At 35.4% G+C, this 26,174-nt stretch overlaps 2 protein-coding genes across 8 annotated transcripts; both read left to right on the plus strand.

The window, feature by feature from the left end:
• The first annotated feature begins 1,180 nt into the window (after positions 1-1,180).
• On the plus strand, positions 1,181-15,653 carry LOC126705346 (protein DWD HYPERSENSITIVE TO UV-B 1). 7 transcript variants are annotated; one of them, XM_050404290.1, is made up of 12 exons: positions 1,181-1,331; positions 2,163-2,229; positions 2,904-3,157; positions 4,337-4,943; positions 6,150-6,806; positions 7,383-7,823; positions 8,747-8,941; positions 9,846-9,899; positions 14,013-14,075; positions 14,160-14,323; positions 14,413-14,477; positions 14,694-15,653. In XM_050404290.1, exons 1-10 carry the CDS (start codon positions 1,300-1,302, stop codon positions 14,241-14,243), a joined length of 2,454 nt encoding a protein of 817 aa, XP_050260247.1. In that variant the 5' UTR covers positions 1,181-1,299; the 3' UTR covers positions 14,244-14,323; positions 14,413-14,477; positions 14,694-15,653. The 7 variants fall into 7 exon arrangements, with proteins under 7 accessions (XP_050260247.1, XP_050260248.1, XP_050260246.1 ...); XM_050404291.1 differs by having other exon boundaries at positions 14,812-15,653; XM_050404289.1 differs by having other exon boundaries at positions 14,413-14,464.
• A 2,394-nt stretch (positions 15,654-18,047) lies between these two features.
• Positions 18,048-19,196, plus strand: LOC126706474 (snakin-1). The gene is made up of 2 exons (XM_050405958.1): positions 18,048-18,304; positions 18,730-19,196. Exons 1-2 carry the CDS (start codon positions 18,223-18,225, stop codon positions 18,912-18,914), a joined length of 267 nt encoding a protein of 88 aa, XP_050261915.1. The 5' UTR covers positions 18,048-18,222; the 3' UTR covers positions 18,915-19,196.
• The last annotated feature ends 6,978 nt before the right edge of the window (positions 19,197-26,174 follow it).

Below are 26,174 nucleotides of genomic sequence, written 5' to 3' on the forward strand. Positions count from 1 at the left end.
TGATGGTCTATGCTTAATTTTGTTTTTGGATCTTTTAATTTAGGAAATAACCATGTTGCTAAATGTAATTTTAGAGGAGACGTGCCATTAAGTTATTGGCACTCGGTAGCCCCTCTACTATTTCTGTTATAAATAATAATAATAATAATAATAATAACTCCCAATTTAAAAAAAAAAAAAAAAAAAAAGAACTTCCCATAATGTACAAATCACAAAATAAACTTTGTAACTAAGAACAAACCTTTCTCCTTCCTCTTCCAACACCACGGATATAAGTAGATAAATGGGAGATAATTCAAATTCCTACAAAAGGAAGGGTTTATTGATAGAGGTTAGTGAGGAGATAAGACTAGTTATCATGTCAGATAGACACCTGGGCCCTAAGCTGATCCCTTAAAAACCCATTTAACAGTAATCATGATTAAAAAGTTGCTACTTAGTTCATTGCAAAGATCAAATCATATAATATAGATCTAAAGTCATAAAGTATAACTTTATCTATAAAGCTACCCGAAGGCAAAGTCTACTTTTTAAAGGTAGAAATTAAAATTTATGCTTATGTATCTTACTCTACTTCCTCTCCAGCTCTCATTCTCACTTAAAAAAATAAAAAAATAAAATTATTTTGGTCCTTAAACTTTACTAAAATGTTGTTTTTGATTTCTAAATTTCAAAAGATTCTTTTTTCATCTTTAAAATTTGTAAAAATTTCTTTTAAATAGTTTAGAGATAAAAAGAGGGATGAAAAAAAATAACTTTTTAAAATAGATTAAGAATGAAAAAAGAATTGTTTTTTAAAAGTTTAAGGACAGAAGTGAAATATTTTCAATAGTTTAAGGATGGAAAATGAACTTTTTAAAAATTTAGGGACAAAAAAGAACTTTCCAAAGTTAAAGAATGAAAAAGAGAACTTTTTGGTAAAATTTAGAGACCAAAATGATATTTTACCAAAAAAAAGAAAAAAAAAAAACCTCAGACCTGACTTGAATATAACATTGAAATATTCATTCCATTTGAAATGGGCTCAGAGGGCTAGATGTAGAATGTACTGCCCAAAAAGCCCATAATGTTCACGAAGCAGGTGGTCCGGCCCAAAATAAAAAAAGAAGATTTTTTATTTAAATTTTAGAAAAATTAAAAATAAAATAAATTATTAATTTCTTCCTTTTCAGACAAAGAAAAAAAAGGGAATGTAAATGTAAATGTATATAAGTTTGAAAAACCGACAGTTCTTTCTTTCTTCTTCTGCTAATTAGGAGTATAATTCAAAAGGCTCCGATTGTTGAAGCTCAAATCGCTATGGCAATCGATATCTCAACTTTAGAAGAAAGGTTTTCTTTCTCTTTTACCTCCATCTTTGTTTTTTTAATTATTGTTTTTTCCTTAAATTTTTGTCTGAATATTTAATGGAGCTTTGAAATGATATTGTAATTCAGCATTTCAATCTAGTTGTAATCCATCCTTGTATTCTTTTATGTTTTATGTTTTTGTTCTTGTTGTAGTTCATTGAATTCGTTTTTGGAAAATTTGAATTTCTGGTTGTAGGCAAAGTGTGTATAGCAGCAGTAGTAGCAGTAGTAAAGTTCACTCTTTGGCTTTGATTCGTGGGAAAGATTTTCATTTTCATTTGAATTTAGAAAATCCTGGGGTTAGCAAATGAAATTTGAAAGATAGGGAATGGACATGTTTGGGAGAATTTCGGGTTTTAACAGGTTTGGTTTGATATATTAAACATGGTGGCAGGGACCAGAAGAAAGATAGGGAATGGACATGTTTGGGAGAAACAAATCCTTCCAAGGTGGAATGATTCTATAGCTCTTTTAGAAATTAATTTATTAAAAAGCACTAAAGGGGTGTTAATCCATGTATACAAGAGATATACCATTAACCAACAATGGAAATTACAAATGTTTAGCATCTCATGTAAATTGAAAAAGGAAAACTGCCCTGAAGCATTCATCCACTCAAATAAAACTTAGAGGACTGAGAGTTTCAAATCCGAGATAGTTTCTAAAGTCACTTATATGGTAGTGAGAGACTAAAGTCTCCTTTGATGGTTGCTTGACTTGCTAATTGATGTAACTTTTCTTTTGATGTCATCACTTTTACCATATACTTGATTTACTCTATTTTTAATTATTTACTCTTTCTATTGGTTCTAGGTACATTAATTCTTGTGGGAAACATGGTGTTCTACCTAATACTACAATTCTGTCTAGCCTATTTGAGGTTTGTGTTGATTGTTTTCTGACCCTAAGTAGTTCAAATGTACAATTTCTTAAAACGATTATATTTTCATTGGCTCATTGCTTTTCTTGTTGTTATGAAGAATTTTTATCATCATCATCATCATAAATTTATGTGTCCTGAATAACATATAGGAATGAGCCTCGTAGCTCAATTAGCACTCTTGGAGTCTTGGTGTTTCCAACGGTTGTCCAGGGTTCCAATTTACTCATTGTAACTATTGAATTATAAAAAAGAAAAAAAAAAAAAAACATATGGGAGTGAGAACAAATGAGCAATTTGTAATAAGTTGCTTTAGAGTTTGGGAGGATGCTCTGCCTGAAATTTTTTATCTAAAAAAATTAAAAGCAACAGTTCTCAAATTTATCATCTGAGACAGATATCTTTAATTTTGTGTTTTCCCAATATCTTAAGTTGTCATGGACTTGTAGAGGGAGTAGATATCTCTTACATTTTCCTGAGCATGTTCCATGACTTGCAATTTATATGCTGGATACAAATTTTGTATTTGGTATTATTGTATGCTGGATTGTGGTTCTACGGGAATGACACTTTTCTTTGTTTCTGATCTCAATATGCATTTGCCTTTAGAAGAATCTGAAGTTGGATTGATCACTGCTGTTTATTTATTTATTTATATTTTATTTGAAATTCAGGCTCAAGTGAAAAAAGCCCGCCAGGAGCTATGTAGCCTGGAGATTCTCTTGGACGATATTAAAGATATTGATTTTCCTCCACTTCTTGATTTATTTATAGAACTTGGTTCTTCAGAGATCCAAGCAATAGATGTACATAATGAATCGTTATGCGTGTTGAATGGAGAATATGCTTTGTCATTGATGCGTGTCATCAATCAAAAGCTTCGACGAGTTGACCTCCAGGATTTGTCATTTGGAAAGAACTTCTTGCGGTATATATTCATGCTTAGTTTGCATAGTATTTTAGTATTTCATTGTAAATATCTGTGTTTTCTTTTTGCTACATATCTTAGAAGTAATAAGACAGTGAGGCTCTATGATTTTAGCCTTTTGATATTTCAATCTATTTAAAACTTGATAATTGAGAAGAAGTATCTTTTGATTGGCGAAGAGCTCAGTTTGGATGTGACGGGATAATTGGTGTTGGCACTTCAATAACATTTAAAAGTGAATTAGAATTCTTGACTTTCACATGGTACTAAAAAATGAATCCATTCTATGGTTCATAATATTTGTATCAAGTCTTTTTGTAATATGACTGGCACTAATGTAAATTTTACCAATCTACCTCTGAAGATAAAATTCTGGAACTTAAAATGGGATCTTGATAATGGAATTGAGGTACGTGGTAAATGTAAAAAGATCTTAAAATGCCATTCTTCTCATAAGAAAAAAAGAATTAGTGGTTTTAAATTGACTAAGAGAGGCAGTAATGAGGAAAATTCCCTTTTTATTATGTTCATGTGGTCCACTTTGTAACTCACTTTATTGATATGGAACCCTTCACTATTATATTCAGTAAACTGCTCCCACAACCTATGTTTGTCAATTAGCAACTGACTTGTCAAGCTATCAACCATCTGAATTTTCTTGCGGTGACTGCTTTTAATCACTTCTGCAACAATTTCTTCTTGGTGAATGTTGAAGTGACTAGAAGGTTACTTAAGAAAAAATAAATCTTTTTTGGTAGTCAGAAAGATTACAAGCATTCAAAGTCTATGTATCTCTATAATGCCATATTTATCAGGAATGTTGAAGGACGGTGGGGTCTAAAATCATATTATTTCATATGCTAAAGCGTCTTCTGTTTTTGTCTTCGATATTTTTATATTTTTCTTAGGTGACCTTAGTTTTTTATCTCTCCTCCATTGCTTAAGTTTGCATCTAGTGAGTACATATATCCCATTAAAGTTTCCAATAGTAGTACCTTTTGCATTATATGTCCTCTTGAAGTTCCCGTTCAGAGTGATTTCTGCTTGCAATGATGCACACAGAGTTGGTTTTTTTGTTTTCATTGCTTAGAGAAACATTGTATTGATTGACAAAGTTTGTGAAGCTATAGGTCTTGCAAAGATAAATGACTTCCACTGTTAATTTAATTTTACTCTCAGGGATCTCTCTAAGAGAGGTTTGCCATGCCAAGTTTTATCCTTGAGGTCTTCGCACTTCCGGAAGCTGAACATGATGGGGGAGTTCATGCAGATACACACCCTAAACCTTGACTTCAGTACTTCACTTACTAGTTTCAAGGAGGATTGTTTTATTTGCATGCCCAATTTAACGCACCTCTCATTGTGTGAAACCAGAATTACAAATCTTTGGACAACCATTGCAGCACTTTCTAAACTCCCTCGTTTGGTTGAACTTCGGTTTCAGAATTGGCTGTGTTGCAATGATGCTGGGCCTTCAGCTGCTTCATCTGATGGAAAGTCAAATAACAAAACTGATTTCAGTCAGCCAAACAGCTCTTCTTACATTAGAGCATCATCTATCGATATTGGTGTACTCACTGATTATGACTCTAGCACAGAAGAGGCTCTCAGGAATTTATTTTCGTTTGAAGATGTTGCCATAAATCAAGAAGTTCAAAGCATGATTGAGGATTCATCAGATGATAGTGATGTGGATTTCTCGAGTCATCAGCAAGAATATGGTTCCCGGGAGCTATTATTTACTGATTTTCCTAGGTTGAATGGACAGGTTGATCAGCGGAATGAGGTAAACCACATGGTCCTTTTTCATTAGATAATTGTTTCTATTGATCATAATTGCCATTTGCTAGTGAGCACTAGCGCAAATGGTACTTCCTCCTTCCATGATAATAAGATGGAGCGTGAGGCTGTGGCAAGATCTATTGGGTATTTGTGACACTTACCAATGGAAAAAGAAATGCAAGATAGGCAGTGAAAATATTCCATTATTTAGAAATTGTACCGATTGTAATTAATTCTAGGTAATTATTGCATATATGTTTGTTACTTCGTGTTTTTGCCTTGTCCTATTTTATGGTCTATGTTAGATTTATGCCTCCGAAATGCTGTGGATTCTAAGAGACTGTTTGGATGGCTTGTTTCCATAACTAAATTCTCTGTTTCCATAACTTATAACTCAAAAATGGTGGGACCCAAAGCTCAATATCCATTTGGCTGCACGATAAATCTGTTTCAATTTCTATAACTTATAACTTAATGTCATTTTTGTAATTAAACACACATGGGGACCCACTAGTCATAACTCAGCCGCACCTTTTGACTTTTTTTTTTCCTTTCTTCTCCTGGGTTCGGTCTTCTCCTCTTGGGTTTCTTTTTTTTTTTTTCTTTCACTGGGTTCGGTCTTCTCCTGGTTTTTTTTTTTTTTTTTTTTTTCACTGGGTTTCGTCTTCTCTTGGGTTTCTTCATTTTTTTTTTTTCACTGGGATCGGGTTTCTAGATACTGGAAAAAAAAAAAAAAGCTGCACCGAGTGACAGGTATGGGGCTCACAAATAGTGTGAAAAATATTGAGTGATAGAAAGTGAGTGATGGTATCAAACGGGTGTGAAAAATTAAGTGATGAGTGATGAGTGATGGAAATTGAGTGATGAAATTTTTGCATCCAAACAGCCTCTAAGATTCTTTTTTTTTTATCTTTTAATTTTCTTTTTCTTTTAAATGGCTTCATCAGACATGAATTTTCTATGGATATTGTTATTTCCTTATGACCTCCAGCCCCACCAGCTTCAATTTAAGCCCATGATAAAAAAAGTTCTACTGTAAATTGGATTGATCTTAATGTTATACACATGTAGGTAATGTACATACACAAGTTTTCTGTTGTCTATATACATGCATCATAATTTTAAACACACCCACGCACACTAATCTCCGTTGTCTAATTCACCCCACCTTTTGAGTCCTTTACATATAAATTCCTAACTTGTTTTGCAGGTTTCTTTTGATACATTAGACAACCAAAATGGAGAAGAGTCTTTAGCTGGTGCCTTTACAAGGCAAATTGAAGATGTCACTTTGAAGTTCATTTCTTGTCATGCTTCACCAATATGCTTTGAGAAATACTACAGAGAATATATGATAACTTCATTGCCCCATTTGAAAGTCTTGGATAACCTGCCTATCGGAGAGGATGACAGGGAAAGGGCTACAATCACCTTTTCACAGTACTTTGAGTATCTACCCTACAGAAGAAAGCATAAAGAAAGCGTTGTTAGTATCTTACAAAAGCGTGAAATAAGAGCAAGCCAAAGTCTTATGCGGACTCCAAAGCAAAAGTCGTCATATATTTCTGGAAAGTCAAAATATTTTTATACCAGGTCTCTTTGTGCTGCCAAAGTTGGGTCTTCCGCTTGGCCTTTCTTGCACCCTCTTTCTATTTCAAGCAGTGGTTTGGGAGATGAAGGTATGGGCTTTCGTCCAAGGCAGTTCGAGTATCATCCATCTGATTCGAGCCTAATGGTCTTTGGAACTTTGGATGGCGAAGTAGTTGTAGTCAACCATGAGAAAGAGAAAATTGTTAGTCATATACCGTCGCTTGGTGCAATGAACAGTGTGTTGGGACTCTGTTGGCTCAAGAACTATCCCTCCAAGGTATATTATTCCTGCAGAGAATGTGGTAAAGAGAGTAAATTCTTGTGCTTTATTATTCTATTAGTACATACACTCTGCAGTTAGAAGTTCTTTTCTGGGCAATTATTGTTGCAGTTATATTTGCAGACTGCTACATCGTCAGACTTCAGAATGTTTTGTTTTTTTCCTGTCATGCTTATTTGGAGCCATGCAGGGGATAGATTGATTCAAAAACCAGAAATGTTATGTTCTGTGGCTAGTGACTGCAAGAACTGCTTACAGCAGGATGTTAGATACGAGTTAGCATGATTAGAAATGGTTGTAATCATACTTTCTAATAGTTCATGACACAAGTATCTACCTGCCTTAGAGGATTTTGTTAATTCCAGAAACTTTTCCATTTCTCGGTAATTCTGTTAGATAAATCTGCATCTGAAATTTTGGGCATTTTCTTGGATTATTCAAGTCATTTTTGTATTTTCTCATTTGACATTCACCATTGGTGCATTTTTAGAGCATTTGCTTCTTGTTGATTTTATCCCTGATGAATATGGAATTTCTAATTCTTTCTTGTTTTTTCCCCTTGGTGAATGCCAGCTCATAGCTGGTTCAGATAATGGTTCACTGAAATTGTATGATATCCAGAAAATGCCAACAACAAATATGGGCATATATAATACTGCTGGTTTTGTCACCTTTGATGATTTCGACCAGTTGACATCTGTTCATGTTAACTCTACGGATGAACTTTTTCTAGCAAGTGGGTACTCAAGAAATGTTGCATTGTATGACATAAACAGTGGAAGACGCTTACAGGTGTTCACTGATATGCATCGAGAGCATATTAATGTTGTGAAGTTTGCCAACTATTCTCCCTCACTTTTTGCTACTTCTTCCTTTGATCAAGATGTCAAGATGTGGGACTTGAGACAGAAACCAATACGGCCTTGCTATACTGCTTCAAGCTCTAGGGGAAATGTGATGGTTTGCTTTTCTCCAGATGATCATTATCTTCTTGTGTCAGCTGTGGACAACGAGGTAGGATTAAACTAATTCACAGTATGTTGGGCGCGTCATTTTTCTTCTTTCTAAGTTCTCAAATATCCAACTTATACTTAGGTCCCATCCCAGGAATTCTGCCCCCAAGTCTTGGACTTCAAATGATTATTGGGATTGGTCCAGGCACATATATCAATTATCTAATTTAAAAAGAAATTTGGTTAGAACCTGTCTTGAACCTAATCATTGAAATAAAAATTTTCATTAACAGCATTCAGCATTCTTTTTCCTGTAAAATTATTCTTTGTGAGGTTTTTCCCTTTCTTTTGTATGCATAATTTTTAATTACTAACTTTAGTTGTTTGCTCTATTCTTCTATCGTATGAAGCCCTCATTGAGGATTGGTACTTTTTGGCCATAGACCACCCAAAATTATGGGGTCCTGATATTCATTAGGCTAGGTTTTTGGTCCTGAACCAATGCCATGAAAGTGCTTATGTCAATATGGCTACCACAAAGTTTCAATGCTCTCTAATAGGCAAGTGTTAGATAAATGGACTTATACTAGCGCCTTGGTATCTATGGAGCGTTTTCTGTGGAGGATTATTTGTTGCATGGTGGTCTATTTGGAATGAAAGAAATGAGGGATATTTTCTGGTGGTGGATGCAGGTGCAGACTGGGTTCTTGGGAGGATATGTACTCTGTTGCCTTTTGGCGTAAATCCATACCTTAGTGTATACTTAGGGGGACTCCATTATTAATTGTTGTGGATTTCATTATGTGTTAGGCAATTAATCATAGTATTAGTCTATTAGATTATGCATATAGGCCTTTTTGAGATGAATATTCCTTCTTTTTATTTTTTATGGTTTAATGAAATTATTATTATTATTATTATTATTATTATTATTATTATCTCTTAAGAATTTAACACTTGAGACTAACATGTGGACATTGTCAGGTTAGACAACATCTGGCTGTTGATGGGAGGCTTCACTTGAAGTTTGAAATAGCTTCTACAGGAAGCTCTCAGAATTACACTCGTTCATATTACATGAATGGAAGAGATTATATTATCAGCGGGAGTTGTGATGAACATGTAGTCCGCATTTGCTGTGCTCAAACTGGAAGGCGTCTTAGGGATATATCTTTGGAGGTACCTCAGTCCTTATAATTACTTGGTTTGCGTTACACTTTGAGGTATCATAATGTATGAACCACTTACGGATATGGATGCATATACCTATAGAACTCTAAAGAGAGTAGCATTTGGTGGTTTCTTCATCTTTTAATTTATTAAAAAGTTCTCACTAATTAGTTAAAATTAAAATGACAAAATTTAGAGTACAGAATATGATGTGGCTAAAATTTTGAAAGTAAAAGGATATTTAAATAATAAAAAATTATGAGTGTGCATTAGTGCTAGGGGCAAAATAGGATCTCACTGTAATTACCCACAGGTATAAATAATATTTATGTGTGTTAGGATAATTATTCTTAACCCTAGCAATTGAACACAAACAAGGTTAGATGGGAACAAAATTAAAAAGTAAATGTAAGAGTACAAGGGTTTTGCTGAAAGTTTGTCTGGAGTAAGCTGAACTTGTAGTATTAACTGGTTTGATCTTCTCACCTTGTAAAAGCATGGTTGAGGTGAGGTCATGAGTTTAAGATCCACTAAATGTATATGTAATTACCAAGCAAAACTAAAAGGTTTGAGCTTCTCTTTCCTCCGTTTTTATCATATATGAACACAGTGAAGGAGATACTGTAGATAGGTAAAGTTGGACTGGCAATTGCAAAGGTAAAGTGAAACTCTATCAAGACAAGAAAAGGCAAACCAAGAAAAGAAATGAAATACAAATATGAACTCTGTACCAGGAAATGCTTCACCTCCCTAATGAACTCCCAGTCCCTTTGAAAAAACATTTTTTTTTTTGATAAGTAGTCCCTTTGAAAAAACATATGCTGAAGAAATTATGTCCATTTGTTACATTGTGCTGTTCAAGTTCAATTACTATTTTGAGGATAGCTTTGAGATTAGTGCTTTTGTTCTGCAGGGAAGTGGCTCAGGGTCTATGTTTGTGCAATCTTTGAGGGGTGATCCTTTCAGAGTGAGTTCTGCATTTTACTACTGATATGCATATACTGAAACCTCTTTTAGTAAATTTGTAGTATATTTATGAAATTATTTCAGATTTTGCCATTTTATTTGGACATGTTGATGGATGATTATTTTCCTTTTCTTTGCTTATTTTTATTGAGAAGTTGCTTTCTGAGATATTGGTTTGCCAATTCTCTTACTTCCCTGGATAGTGCTCCATCATGATATAATAGAGTAGTGTTCTTTCCCTAAAACAGTTACCCTCAGAATTAACATTTACTGGTCATCATGGTTGATGCAACATTGAAATTGCCAATGCATGGTGTCAATAAAATATGTATCACTCCCTTCCAGTCATTGGCGGAGCTAGGATTTTAGTTTAGGGGGTCAAAATTAAAAGATAAGATTGAGAGTAAAATTAATCTAAATATTATTAATCGATGTTAATAACAAAATAGATAAAGAATTATACACTATTAATGCAATTGTCGTTCAAAATCTAATATAATATAAACTCTAATTTAATTTTTCATACATAGTTTAATTTGTTCAATTGGAAGATTAGTAAAATACACCTCGATATGAGTTTGTTTAGAATTTGAATCTAAATCATTATTATAATTTGGTTTCTCCATAATATCAATTGATTATAAGTATATATTTCATATTATTAAAATAAATACAACAAAAAAAATCATAGTTAATAACAATAAAATTAAGTGATTATTCAAAATATATAGAATTTAAACGTGTAATTTGATTCCTTAAAATAAATTGAGAAAATAAATCAATATAAAAGAATTATAAAGTTGTATTTTCATGGCCATGAATGCTCTTAAAAAGTTATGCAAAATTCAATATTTTTTACTCTATTCTTTAAGGTAGTAAGTAGTTAAAATTTGGTTCTATACTAAATATAAAGTGTTTCAAAATTGAAATTATGAAAAAGTTAAAGTAGAAGAGAAAAAGATTAGGGAACACTAAGATTTTAGTTTGATATACAAGGACTAAATATATATTTTTATTATGATTATGTGGGAATATCTCTTTCGAAGAACAAATTGCCCTAAGGAAAGCACTCCGGGAAAAAAAATTTCCAGTGCTTGAGAACACGTGGCAAGGAAAAAAAGTATGGGTGTTAAGTAGGGCCCACAAAACTTTGTTTTGTTTAGAAAAAGACAAAATAATGTTATGAAGATTTGCACCTAATATTGCTTTCTTCTCTAGGTGTGGAATGTTTGTGTCAAGGAAAAATGCTTGATAATGTAATATTTGGGTTGCTATTCTGGATTTTTTTGGGAGGTCAGGGGGGGCACTTGACCCCTCTCTCCCCCCACCCGGGGCCTCTTCCCCTGCTTCCAGTTAACAATCTTAAGATAACACAACTTCTATGCTTGATTCATCAAATGTGTTCCCTACAATTGTGGGGTGTAATTATATATATTTTTCCTCGTCCTGTTTAGCTCTTAAAAATTGTCTTGACTTCTTTTGATGCTCGTTTTGAGGATATTCTTAATATGAGATTTTGATTTATCCCTTCACAAAATATGATATTCTTATGTTCCTTACATGAGTGGGAATAGGTGCTACATCAACTCAACTTCTAGGACGGATTATTTAGAATTTTTAGATCAGCTGAACTTTAGGTTTCTCCTTTTTTTTTGGGAGGGGGTGGGATTTATTTGGTTCATCCTTTGTGTACTAGGCTTGAGCCCTCTTTTTGTGCCTTAGCTATATATTTATTACTTATCTTAAAATAAAAATATCTTTATTGTTTAAAGCAACTTGTTTCTAAATCTTCTTGTTAGATTTGGTTTAAGTACTAACTAAAAATGAAGTAGTATATTATTTTGTTATTAAATGATATGAGTCTATTAAATTTAGTCATGTTATTTACATATTCTTACATATCTATCATGTAAATCATTTCTCGGGTCAGCCTGTCAAGTGACACTTGTCAAGTTCTCTGCTAATGTGACCTATTTTATCTTTTATCTGTTAGTTTAGTTATCTCTGAAATTCCTTTCCTATTGCGTGTCATTTGAAAGACCAATCTATTACCATTAATGGGACAATTCAAGAATGGCAGTCATCAAATACAAAATTTGAAATAAGCTTTTAAGAATTCGTTTTATCTTTAAAAAAATTTGGTTTGGTTTCAAATTTTTTCAAGGTGTAAGTATACTTTAGTACACTTACAACAAAAAGTTTTAAGCAAAAAACTAAATAAGCTGTTCCAAATGAACACCAAGTGTCCATTTGGTATAACTTATTTTTTTGCTTTTTGAAAATGATATTATTTAAAACAGTTCTACCTAGAAATAAGTGAATCTTAAAAAAGCTGTGCTTTGAAAAAGTGCAATTGGACATTGCCACCTTTATGTTGCATTTGGACGTTGGAGAACTAGATTCTTTGTTTTAATTTCAATTGTTTACTTGTCAAAAAAAAAAAAATTGCAATTTGAAACCACATTACCACATGGGCTTCCGTATTAGTAAAATTCAGCCATTAAGGCTTACAATAATCAACAGTCACACAAGGAAACTAAACAACAGTTTGTATGAATATACACATGCATAGCACAAAAATAATTTATTTCTTTCCCACGAAGTACAAAGCACACTAAGGCTCCCTTTCCTAAAAAACTCATTCAGGTTTTGCCTTTGTAAAATTCAGCCACTAAGGCCTGCAATACACACACAATTACAGAGATTACAGGTGTTTTCCCCCATTAACACCCTTTGTTTTTTCCTCTGCATAGCACACTAAGAATTTATAGGAGTGAACTCCTAAATTTTATTACTTTGCCTCAAAAGTACAAAGGACACAGGCTCTTTTATGCACAACACTCACTGAGGTTCTGTCTAAGTAAAAACCAGCCAGGGCTTACACTACTCACACGGTTACAGAGATTACACGGTTTTCCCAAATAACACTCCCTGTTTATCCTCTCTCCCTCATGTTGACACCCCCAATAACTTTAAGGGTTATTTAGGAAATCATTGTCAATGGTAGTTACCAAGTAATAATCCCCTGGGCTTGCAGCACAAATCTGTCTTGGACATAATTGCTTGGAGACAAGAGTGCACTATCAGTAGATTAACAAGGTTGTCTCTGACATGTATTTGCTCTATTATGTTTCTGCCACCTGTTGAACACGTGCACAGGTTGTGCACATGTTCCAGCACACTACAAGCCATCAACACCAACCTCGTAGCCCAAGCACATACCCAGAACTCAACCTTGATCCATGCACACCTAGTGGAAGGCTTGGTCAGTGCCAGTGCCGCCACCAAGTTGGTCACACAGCTGACAGCCCAACGTCATCACCAACAATATGCAGCCCAGAGATGCACTGTCAAGCCAGCTACAGTCGAGCCCTGATTTTCCAACATTAATCCAACATGCTACACACTCTGACAGCTCAACTTGCCTTGCACTCAAGTAGCACACCTACTACACTTCAGCTTGCTCATGGCCAAGCCCACGAAAGGCTAACATGGCACATTACTGTGCATGCTTCCCATAGCAGACACTAGCCTGCAACCTGACGGTCATGACCATAGTTCTTGCACAAGCACAAGGCCACCATCAAGCCACAACTTAGCCAAATTTTGTAAGCATGCATCACGATAGGGGCAGCATGCCCACTGCTGTCCAAACATCACAAAGCCACCTTGCTCAGCCCATAGCATGCCTCCCTCATGCACTAAGTATGTGTGGCTGGCATGGGTACAAGATGCAACTGCATGCAGTCACCTATCTTGAGACTTAAGGGTCTAACATTTTATAAGATGATGAATTTGTCATTAAATTCCTTATGAGATATGAATAGAGCCATCAAATTTCATTGAACAATCAAAAAGGCCATTAAATAATTTGTTGACCTAGACAATCTGAGAGGGCAATTATTGGGTCAGGTTTTGCCCCCTTAATGAACACTCCAACAGTATGCTGGAATATCAGTTAGCTTAGCTGTGAAAATTCAACCCAATTTCCTAGCTGCCTCTGGACCTTTCTCTTTATTATTATTTAATAGCAAACTTGTCATATCAATCACAGTGTTTCCACTATTGGGAAGAATTTTTATTTTATCTTCTCATTTAATGTCCTTGCACCCAGGATTTCAACATGAGTATCTTAGCAGCATATCTACGTCCAGGCTCGAAGTCTGAGATTGTCAAGGTATAAGTCCGGACTTGTTTACCTTATGTTGTTAAATGTCTGCCGTTCTATGAAATCTAAGATATCTAAGGTACAAACTTGCAGGTCAATTTGCTAGCATCAAGGGACCATGCAAAGGAACACTCCTACGGCCGGCATTCCTGCCCATCCAATAGTATGGGAGGTTGACGTTTATACATTTTTTTGTACAGAGTAAATACAGGTTCTCTAACTTCCCATTTGTATGCTAACCGAGACAGATCATCCAGGTTAGTATAGGTTTACATGTAGCAATTTGTTTTCTGAGCACTAGCAAATGTGCAACTGTTGGACACTCACCACCGACTTTGATCTCCAGGGGATATGTGCTTGGCTGGGCATTGTGTGTAATGTGTGGCAGCCTGTGATAGGTGAGTGTACAGTGTATGCCCTCACTTTCTCTCTCTATATGTATATATATATGTTTTTAATGTATTGAACAATTCATGTACCTAGTGTAAGTTATATAACTTTCAAGAAGACATGTCATTGGGAAAGGAGGGGTTCCTGTATTCCAGTTTGTTTATGGATGCCTTTAAGTAATTGCAGTGTCAATATGTGCTGTATTCTAAAGTTCTAGACAATCTTCTTATTGTACAGAATACAAGTCGTGGCTTTCTCCTTTTTTCAAAGGGAAGATTAAAAGGAATTGATTTCGTCAAAATCAAATAGTGGAGGGCAATGGAAACTTATTGGAAAAATTTATTTACGTCTGCAGGAAAGATGCTAGTCTTAGTTTTTTGGAACCATTAGTTGGATCTAGTTTTCTTCTATAATCAGTTGTAGCATGGCTTTAGACAGGCTGCGCCCTGGAGTGAAACATATAAGTTGTAGGTACATTATCTTTTCACAGTGCCAATTTGTGCAACTGATTCTGACCATGCATAATTGGAATGGTCCACATTTGTGACTTCCTTTCTATGTCCTGTTCATTTTCCAATGTCCTGAAGTGAGATGCAGTTTTCATCATTATACTCTCTGGAAATAGACACTGGGTCACTGCATGTGGAATGTGAAGCATGTTGGAAATGGAAAAGTTGCAGATCCTGCTTAATTTTCTTCTAAACGTCTATGTGTCTTCTCAAGTAGTTAATACATGACCAATATTAGGCCAAATTTTAACAACCCCTCCCTCCTCCTAGTTCTTGGTCATGTGCTGAATGGTAGCAAATGAATAGATGTTGTGGGATCAAATCTCATTGATATCCTCTCCTTCCTCTTCCTCAACCCTGCAAACAGCTACTGGTGCTTGAAATACTTTTAACATCATCTTCAAGGATGTCAATGTCACTTTTTAAGTTTTGGTGAAGAATTGAGAAAACTATTTCAGTGCTCTGCTTGTTTTCCAGTTAGTTGCACGCCTGACTGGGTCTCATATGAATCTTAGAAAGATGGAATCTTAAACAATAAGAATTCTGGTTAATTCGCAAACAGATGGTCACTATCATTAGGTGGGCAAATTTTCTAGAGAATCTAATTAGAGAAAGTCATGTACAGTAACTAGAGAGAATGCTACAATTGATAATGAATGGTTCACAATTATTTTTTCTGTTCTTTTTATAGTTGTGTTTTATTTTATTTATTGTTAAGTGAACTCGAATGTCAGGTAGATTTCGCTCTGTTATAATTCTTACACAATCAAGTTCAGTAACTTTCATGAATGCTTGTTCTTTAGCCATATATTCAGGCAAGTTAGAGAATCTCCAATGCTTTTATAGTGTAACTTGAATGGACAAAACAAATATTTTGAAACGTTTGAAGGAAAGAAAGAAGTAATAGAGCATGGAACTATATCACGGATGACATGCTTTCTGGGATCTGTAGATTCTGAAGCAGATGAATAACAATTATAATTATTTATATTTTTCAGTATATAAGCTGTGATTTCAAATCCAGAGGTTAAAGGTACTTTGGTAATTTTAAGTAAGGCGGAGCTTGGTTATTTGTAAGTTCATTTTTCTTTTTCTGAAATAATAAGACAGATTATAAATCAAGTACAGATGAATCAGTAAAGTTTCTCATTTTAAATAAAGAGAATTGCACTAGACTAAAGCAGCGTTTGGATAGTGCTGATGCGTGTCCAGCGTCTGTGTTTTTTTTTTTTTTTTTTCTTTTTTTTTTTAAAGAAGCGCGTTTCTGTTAGGTTTGTGGGTCTCGTGCACTGTTCATGAGACCCACAAACCTCTTTTTTTACCAAAACTTTTATTAAAAGTGGGTTCTACGGTACTATTTACACATTTAAAAATTATTTTACTATATTTTTCAGTTTTTAGCAAAATAAAGGTACTTTGGTAATTTTAAGTAAGGCAGAGCTTGGTTATTTGAAAGTCATTTTTCTTTTTCTGAAATAATAAGACAGATTATAAATCAAGGACAGATGAATCAGTAAAGTTTCTCATTTTAAATAAAGAGAATTGCACTAGACTAAAGCAGCGTTTGGACAGCGTTGATGCGTGTCCAGCATCTGCGTTTTTCCTTTTTTTTTTTTTTTTTAAAGAAGGGCGTTTTTGTTAGGTTTGTGGGTTTCATGTACTGTTTACAGGACCTACAAACATTTTTTTCACCAAAACTTTTATTAAAAGTGGGTCCCACAACACTATTCATACATTTAAAAATTATTTTACTATAGTGTTTCAGTTTTCAGCAAAATAAGTGCTATCCAAATGGATCCTAAGTCTACTTTGAAACATTATATGCATATTCTAATTATTAAAATAAAAGTTACAATCACATAATTTTTCACAACTATCTTATTGGTCTTGTGAGCATTAACAATGTTGGTATTGTGCCAAGTAAGTTGGACCTGCTAAAGGACGTTCATGTGGGCAACTCTAATAAGAGAGAAAACAAGCAAGCAAATGATCTTTGTGATTTCCATTTATTGAAAAGCTTTTGAGGTTCATCAGTTCATGAAGCTCATGGGACGAGCTTCTTGATTTTATCACTCTTTCGTTACGTGGCTAGTTTCTCGTAGTTTGCGAGAAAAAGTTAGTGTATTAACTAATTAGAAAATTTTATTAGGCACTCGTTATTACACATTTTATACACACTTTTTTGAAATTGTGTTTTCGGCCAAAATTGTAAAATAGTGTCACATGATTTCATAATTTTAACCGAAATTATGTTTTAAAATTACCCAGTGTATACCATAAGTATGTAATAAAGAGCATGCGACTATCATTACTTTAAACTAATGCCCTTATTTCTAGGTTTTATTTTATTATTTTATATTTTTTAATGAGAATCTTTAGGTTGTTCATGTTGACTAAATTTATGTACACTAGTTATAAGTGATAGATAGAATAATAACTCGTCTCTTGCTAGTTGCTACCTTAACCCGTTGTGAAAAGATTAACAAATATATTTTACTTTACATCTTAAGGAGGTGATAAATTGTGCATGGTCCATGGATCATAACCATAAATTTACCTCTGGCAGGGAGTGGCTTGGTCCTAGGATCTTTCTTATCGCTTCATATGATACTTGATCTTGTCCAGTTGGAGTAATGGCTCTTTAATGAATATGTTGTGTTCACAATAATAGTCTTATCAAAGTTTCTGTTATACATGTTGTATTATTCCCGTCACGTGGCACAAGGTTGATGAGTCACCAAAAACTCATTATCATAACCATAATTTTTAGCCCAGCACTAACGTCGATCCCCATCACCATCTATCCATTAACTTCATTTTTATGGAAAAAGATGAAAATGGGAAAAGTAATAGCATTTCTTTCATGGCTGGTGGCCCATACAGACAAGACCACGAGGCACAAGCAACCTTCAAGCTGCAGAAAACGTGTGGGCAAGAGTCTGAGATTCAGAGAACCCAAACTACAGCTCATCTTTTCCACTCTCCTTTACCGAGGTCCCTACTATTATTAAAGACCTTCCGAATGCTCCAGCTGTTCCCTCACATTTATGAGTTATTTATTCATATTTACTCACTCTTCTAGACTCATCTTCCACATCCTAAGTTGTCTGCTTTCTCTCTCTCCCTCACTATAAATGTCCACTTAAAGCTCTCACCCTCCTCACTGCCTCTACAAACTCCTGAACTCACACTCAATCATTCTCATACTTTCTGTAACATAAATTGCTACATCTTTTTGCAGCTTTGATCACCCAAGGATGAAGCTCTTCTTTGCCACCCTGCTGCTTTGTACTCTTCTCCTAAGCTCCTCTTTCTTGGAGCCTGCCATGGCTAAGTCAGGTTATTAATGAGTGTTATTCTTTTATAAATGGCCATGTTAATTTCTCTTGTACTCTGTTCCAAAAACACCTAGAAAATACTAAAACTTCATTTGGGGCGCCGTATCTGCACTTCATAGAAATACAACATTTTCTTTTGGTTTTCAGTTTTTTGATTTTATCTTTATTTATTGACAAAGTGCATTAGTTAATGTTAAAGTTAATCGATTAACTTTTTTTTAAAGGAGTCACACAAAATTTAGTTAAATGAGCATTTGCTGATTTGTTCTAGCTATACTCACTCGATCGATTCTTCCTTTACCAATGCATTCAAGCACCCGTTAACAAAATGTACCTTTGAATCATTTGGAATATTAGACATTTCCTAGTTAGCTCTAGTCTTTTGCTTTTCAATTACTAACAGCTATTCTTATGGGTAATGTGAAGGATTTTGCACCAAGAAATGCGCAAACAGGTGCTCAAAAGCAGCGGTACAGGATCGATGCAAGAAGTATTGTGGGATATGCTGTGAGGAGTGCAAATGTGTTCCTTCAGGGACTTATGGGAACAAGCATGAGTGTCCTTGCTACAGAGACAAGAAGAATAACAAGGGCAAGCCTAAGTGCCCTTGAAATCAATTGATGGATGTCTTAAGAAATGAATGTGTGTGTGAGAGAGAGAAAGAGGAGAGGTAGGAGAGTAGTAACTACTAACTAGTACATGAAGAGTGTTCTGTGAGGTTGGTTAGGTATGCATAATAAATTCTTGGGTACAAGTTTGAGCGATATTAGTGGATCTTACTCGTGTGATCATAGTGTTATAATCCTATGGACGTTGGATATCACATGTGATATATTTGTAGTATTCTATTTAATGTTGTTGTTGGATATTAATTATCATATTAAATTATTGTATTTTCTCTTCTTTTTTAAAGTTTGTGGAAAACTAGATGAGGATGGCTTTATTCAAAGTTTGCTTATTCTATAAGGGTTATGCTAACGAGCCCTCTTAGGGCACTCATTAATAATCCATTTTAGGAAAGTTTTGATACTACTTTTATGGGAAATGAAAAAAACTGTCAAAATATTAATTACTTTTTTTTTTCATTTTTCATAAAAATTTTCTTTAAATGGATTATTAATCAGTACTTTAAGAGCACTCGTTAGCATTTTTCATTCTATAATTTGTTACTCACGTAGATTAAGAGCGTGTGTGTGTGAGAGAGAGAAAGAGGAGAGGTAGGAGAGTGGTAACTACTAACTAGTACATGAAGAGTGTTCTGTGAGGTTGGTTAGGTATGCATAATAAATTCTTGGGTACAAGTTTGAGCGATAGTAGTGGATCTTACTCGAGTGATCATAGTGTTATAATCCTATGGACGTTGGATATCACGTGTGATATGTTTGTAGTATTCTATTTAATGTTGTTGTTGGATATTAATTATCATATTAAATTATTGTATTTTCTCTTCTTTTTTAAAGTTTGTGGAAAACTAGATGAGGATGGCTTTATTCAAAGTTTGCTTATTCTATAATTTGTTAGTCATGTGGATTAAGAGCATGTTTGGTGGACTGTAATAAGCGTTGTAATGTAATAGTTATTTTTATAATTTAGTTATTCTTTAGTTTGATTATATTTTTATTATAATGAATAATTATTTCTTATGAAAATCTATTTTTCAAAATGAGGAATAACTATTCCTCTTTAAAAGGTTGTATTATTTATTCCTTAGTAAGTGCAATAATTTCAAAACTTAATATATTTCCAAATAAACAAACTTTTCATATACATCTAGTAATTATAAAAATAAAAAATCATAAAAAAATAACACATATCTCTCTTAAATTTAAAAATAACAATTTTTAAGGAGATATAATTGTATGAGTAAGAAATTTCCTAAAATAAATGTTAAGTTTCATTCTAATGTTATAACTCACAACCAAACTAATGAATAAGTTTAGTTATTATATTACAACACATTTTATTCCTAGTAATAAAGATTACAATTCCTGTCGTAATCCCCACTTAGTGTACCAAACGTACCCTAAGGTTTCAATATAACCGTCGTCAAAGAATGATGTTATAAAGTGCACTAAAGTTAAACCTGAAGTGGTTGTCCAACTTTCCTTTGCTTAGTAGAATTGTGGTTGTCCCTTCATTCTGAAGGTGCGTTTTGTGTGTTCCTTGGAGTAACAAGGGTACTCCTAGGCTAGTGGTTTCTTTTTTCGGGGGTTTTGGGAAACATAAAATAGTTTTGGTTAGATTTCGTTCTTTGGGGACTAAGGAAGATCTAGCTTAGAATTGGAGTCGTCTCACCTTGTCTAATAGGGAGGGTCCTGGATGCAATCTAACCAATAAAGATTGCTTCTTGGATTTTTCCATTATTGCAAAGTTTCTTACAAAGAGAGTTCTAAACATTGATGCTATTGCAAAAACTTTCAACCCTTTATGGGGGTCATGCAATGGTTTCAAGATTCAAAACTATACTTTTCACTTTCGACAATAAGACTGATGTTGACAGAATTCTCTCAAGCGAACCATGAAGTTTCAATAAGCATTTGGTTGTCATGCAGCGATACGAAAAAGAAGTTCTAGTTGGTGAAGTCAAATTTGACAGGGCAAGTTTTTGGGTCCAACTCCATGGCATTCCCCCACGATACATGACATTGGAAGCGGCTTTAAAAATAAGCAATGTGGTTGGAGAAGTGTCCCAACCCAAGGAATTCAAGGAAGTTGGTGGTGGAAACTTTCTGCGACTTAAGGTGAAGCTAGATTTATCTCTTCCTTTGTGTTGCGATCGCCTCATCTAGTTAGAGAATGGCAAGCAAATTTGGGTAAGTTTCAAATACGAACGATTACGGAACCTATGTTATTAGTGTGGCTGGTTAACTCATGATGACAAGGACTGCGAGACTTGGATTGATAGTGAAGACACGCTAAAGCCAAAGGACAGACAATTTGACTCAGGTTTAAGAGCTCCGGCCTTTGTCATGACTACAAAGATTAGATTGACGGTCCTGGGTTTCTACTCAACAAAGAAGAAATCTGTAGCTACTCTGTCCTACTCTTCCATGGATTTTGATAAAACAGGTCAAGCTTCGTCCAATCCTGGTGAAGTGGAGCAAGTCAGTGGCTGGAGCAGACAGGAAGGAAACAGCTCAGGTAGCATGATCGGTCACAATCAAGAGGGTAATGCACATCCTGAAATTAATCATGCGATAAAGACTCAAACAGAATTAATGTAGAGTACAAATTGTGGCAATAAGTCAGCAATTATTCCCCAAGCCATTTTTGATAACCATCATGAAGTAGTTGATTTGCATTCAACCACAATTACAGCCTTAGTTACTACACAAGCCGTTGCTGCCCCTGATGATAAGGACTTCAATACACTGTTAAATGAAATTGATGCAGAGTTGGCAAAATTTGATAGCATTGAGGAGTCCAATTTCAACTCAAACAATATCAACCCAGATGCCACAATAATTGACCAAAGCCACGGCAACTTAAAAAGCTCACGTGACCCCCAAAAGTTGGCTAGGGATTCAAATTCAGTTGCAAAGCTTTGAGTTTTATCCACCTGGTCTCGCAAAACACATGATTTTGAACCCTCTCAAAAAAATCCAGGACTTGAGCTTTTCTCTGGTAGAAAACGTCAATACACATCCTTATCAGAATCCCTTCCAAACACCAACAAACAATCCAGATTGAGCATGATGACTACTCTGAAGTGGTGGAGGCTGTTAATCAACTCCGCCAAATCAAACAAATTGCTTAAGTTGGAACTGCCGTGGACTAGGACAACCACGTACAATTCTGGAGCTCACCGAGTTGGTGAAAAAATATTCTCCCTCTATACTTTTACTCATGGAGACAAGATCGAAGGACAGCCACTTAAAGAAACTTTGTTCGAAGTTACAAATAAAGAATGTTTTCACTGAGCCAAGGGTTAATATAGGTGGTGGCTTGGCACTCTATTGGAAGAATGGAATTAATCTCAAAGTATTGGATTCAACACCAACATTCATTGATGCAGCAGTTAACCTAGGAAAAATGATGCCTGGTGGTTAACGGGATTTTATGGAAACCCAGTAACGGCCAACCGAGAACATTCTTGGGCACTATAAGACACCTCTGCTTGAAGTTGGATCTGCCATGGTTGTGTATGGGAGATTATAATGAAATCACCAAAGCCAAAGAAAAGAAGGGGGGTGCTTTATGACAGGAATGATAGATTAGAGAATTCAGGGACGCTTTGGATTTTTGTGGATTTGAGGATTTGGGTTTTGTTGGAAAACCTTTCACGTGGTTTAATAATCACTTTGATGGAGAGATGATATGGATTCAGTTGGATAGAGGGGTAGCAACTCCATCATGGACTGAATTGTTTCCAACAGTTCGACTTCACCACATTGAAGGTACATTATTTGACCATTGTCCATTGTGGTTATGTTCTGACGATGAAAATGTTAGATTTTACAAGAAATCTAGGCCTTTTCGTTTTGAGGCAGTATGGTTGAAAGATGAAAGACGTGAAGGGATTGTCAAATCTGCATGGAAGGGGACCGGTGGACAGGTTAATTTGCAAGGTTAATGCTTGCCGTTTGAGTTTGCAAAAATGAAGTAGGCTTTCTTTCGGCAATATTCGTCGATTGTTAGCTCAAAAAAAAAAAAAAAATTTAGTGCAAGCAGAACTCATGTCAATGGCGGGGACTAATCATGAACAAGTTCGGTCTCTAAGATGCAAGGTGTATGACCTTATGGTGAAGGAAGATTGTTTGTGGCATCAAAGATCAAGGGTTGATTGGTTGAAGAGTGGGGATATGAACACAAGCTGTTTTCATAGCCGAGCAACCCAACGCAAAAAAAGAAATTTTATTTCCAAATTAATTTTGGATGAGGTCAGTGGTGGTTGGTGACAAGCAGATTGGAGAGGTGTTGGTGGTTTATTTCAAGCAATTTTTCACTTCCACTTCTCCCTCAAGCTTTGAGCAAATTCTTCAAGGCATTGACACAAAGGTTACCCCATTGATGAATGCTGAATTGACTCGGGAGTACATTGCAGATGAGGTGGAACGTGCCTTAAAACAAATAAAGCCATTAACAGAACCAGGACTAGATGGTATGTTTCCAATTTTTTTCAAGTCTTGTTGGAATTTTATTGACAAGGATGTGATTGATTCTTCCCTAACAATTTTAAATTTGGGGTCCATGCCTAATAGCCTAAATCATACATTCATATCACTGATTACAAAAACTAAATTGCTTGAAAAAGACAAGGACTTTTGCCCAATAAGCCTTTGCAATGTCCTATATAAAATTGTGTCCAAAACCATAGCCAACCGTCTAAAAAACTATTCCCCAATTTAGTTTCGGAATCACAAAGCGCTTTCATGTCAAACAGATTGATCTTAGATAACATCCTTGTAGCATTTGAAATCCTCCATCACCTCAAATCTAAGAAAAAAGGGAAAATAGGGTTAATGGACCTAAAGCTTGACATGAGTAAAGCTTATGATAGAGTGGAATGGATTTTCCTAAAAAAATTGGAAAAATTGAGTTTTGATAGTAGGTGTATCTCACTTATCAGCTCTTGTATCAGATCTGTTTCTTTCTCAGTTTTGGTAAATGGCGAGCCACATGGTAACTTCACCCCTAACTGAGGCTTTCGTCAAGGGGACCCGTTATCACCCTATCTATTTCTATTGCGTGCAGAAGGGTTACATTCTCTCATACAATAAGCTAAAAATTCATGTTCAATCAAAGGCATGTCTCTTTGTAGTATAGGCCTAAAGGTTTTCTATTTGTTCTTTGCAGATGATAGCTTGCTCTTTTGTCGAGCAAATACTCAAGAGTGTGCCACTATTTTGGAGGTTTTGCAACAATAGGAAGAAGCTTCAAGTTAGCAAATCAACCGAGACAAAACATAACTCTTTTTCAGCCCCAATACAAATCCACACACGTAGGAAAATATCAAAAACCTCCTAGGAGTTGTAGTCACATCCAATTATGACAAATACCTCAGTCTACATCATTTGTGGGTAGAGCAAAAAAGCAAACTTCAATTACATTTGGGAATGGATTTGGCATAAAATGCAAGGTTGGAAGGAAAGACTATTGTCGCAAGGTGGTAGAGAAGTGTTGATAAAAGCGGTCCTTCAAGCAATGCCCACTTTCACCAGGGGATGTTTCAAAATCCCAAAGAGTTTATGCAAAGATATTGAATCTTAGTTCAGAAATTTTGGTGGGGCTACAGGGGAGATAAAAGGAAAACACACTAGGTGGGGTCAAGGTTGGAAGGAAAGATTATTGTCGCAAGGTGGTAGAAAAGTGTTGATAAAAGCGGTCCTTCAAGCAATGCCCACTTTCACCATGGGATGTTTCAAAATCCCAAAGAGTTTATGCAAAGATATTGAATCTTTAATTCAGAAATTTCAGTGGGGCTACAAGGGAGATAAAAGGAAAATACACTGGGTGGGGTGGAAGAAATTGTGCAAACTGAAAGGCCAAGGGAGTTTGGGCTTCAAGGATATTGAAAATTTCAACCTTGCTATGTTAGGCAAATAGGTATGGCGATTGCTTCACAATAAAGATTCCCTTTTCTATAAGGTCTTTAAATCCAAATATTTCCCAAATTGCACTATTCTAGAGGAAGGGGTGAAATTGAATGGGTCATTTGCTTGGCAAAGTATCCTAAAAGCAAGGAGGGTAGTTCGGTTGGGTTCGAAGTGGAGGATATGAGATGGAGAATATGTGAGGATCCGTAGGGATAAATGGCTTCCTGATTTACAAGCAAGCTGTGTGATTTCGCCTCAGAAAAACTTCCCCAATAACACAAGGGTCTGTTCCCTCATTAACGAGGAAACTGGCAGGTGGTTAGAAGACAAAGTGAGAGAGGAATTTCTTCCCTACGAAGCAAAGGCAATTATCAGCATACCTCTAAGCACCGCTGGCACCGAGGACAAGCTCATCTGGTCTGCCACAAGCAATGGTTGTTACTCTACCAAATCAGCTTATCATCTTCTCTCAAAGGAGGCGAAATTTTCAGAACCTGGTCCAGGCCATCAAACCCGACGACACACAAACAGTTCTGGAGGCAGTTGTCGTCGCTGAATGTGCCAAATAAAATTCGGCATTTCTTATGGCGTGCTTCCAATGATTCTCTACCTATGAAGAAAAATTTGCAGAAACAGAATATCACGCCGGAATCGACTTGTGGGCATTGTGGTGATGATACTGATGATACCACCCCCTCCATCTTTTTATAAAATAAATTTGTGATGGTGCAATGTTCCAGGATTTTGTCTCGGCGGGGCTGGGTGTGATGGTACGAGATTCAAACGATAGGGTCATCGCAGCTCTATCGAAACGCATCACCCTCCCTCCAACAGTAGAAGCCTTGGAAGCCTTGGCCTGCAGGAAGGTTGTCTCTTTCGCCATTGATTTAGACCTCCAGGACATTGTGTTTGAAGGCGACTCAGAGGTTATCTTCAAACATCTCAGCTCTGATCAACCAAGCATGGCTGCCTTTGGTCACATAGTTGAAGATGCATGCTCTCTAGCAGCGACGTTGAGGAGTTTTCTTTTTCACACATCAAGCGCAAGGGTAACATGGTGGCAGATAAACTCGCTAAACTAGCAAAGTTCTTGTATGAACCCAAAATATGGCTAGAGGACATTCATAGTAATGCAGCTATTTTTGTAATTTCTGACAGAAATTTTCTGTCCTAGTAATGAATTTCCACAATTGGTTTCTCAAAAGTTAAACCTAGTGAGATTCTCATTAAAAAAATAATAATAATAAATAAGTGAAATTTTACATCCTGCATGACATTTTCAAACTTCATATCATTATGTTACATATTCATTCAAGCACAAAAAATACGTGATTT

This window comes from Quercus robur, chromosome 11, assembly GCF_932294415.1.
Source record: "Quercus robur chromosome 11, dhQueRobu3.1, whole genome shotgun sequence".
In the NCBI taxonomy this organism is placed as follows: Eukaryota; Viridiplantae; Streptophyta; class Magnoliopsida; order Fagales; family Fagaceae; genus Quercus; species Quercus robur.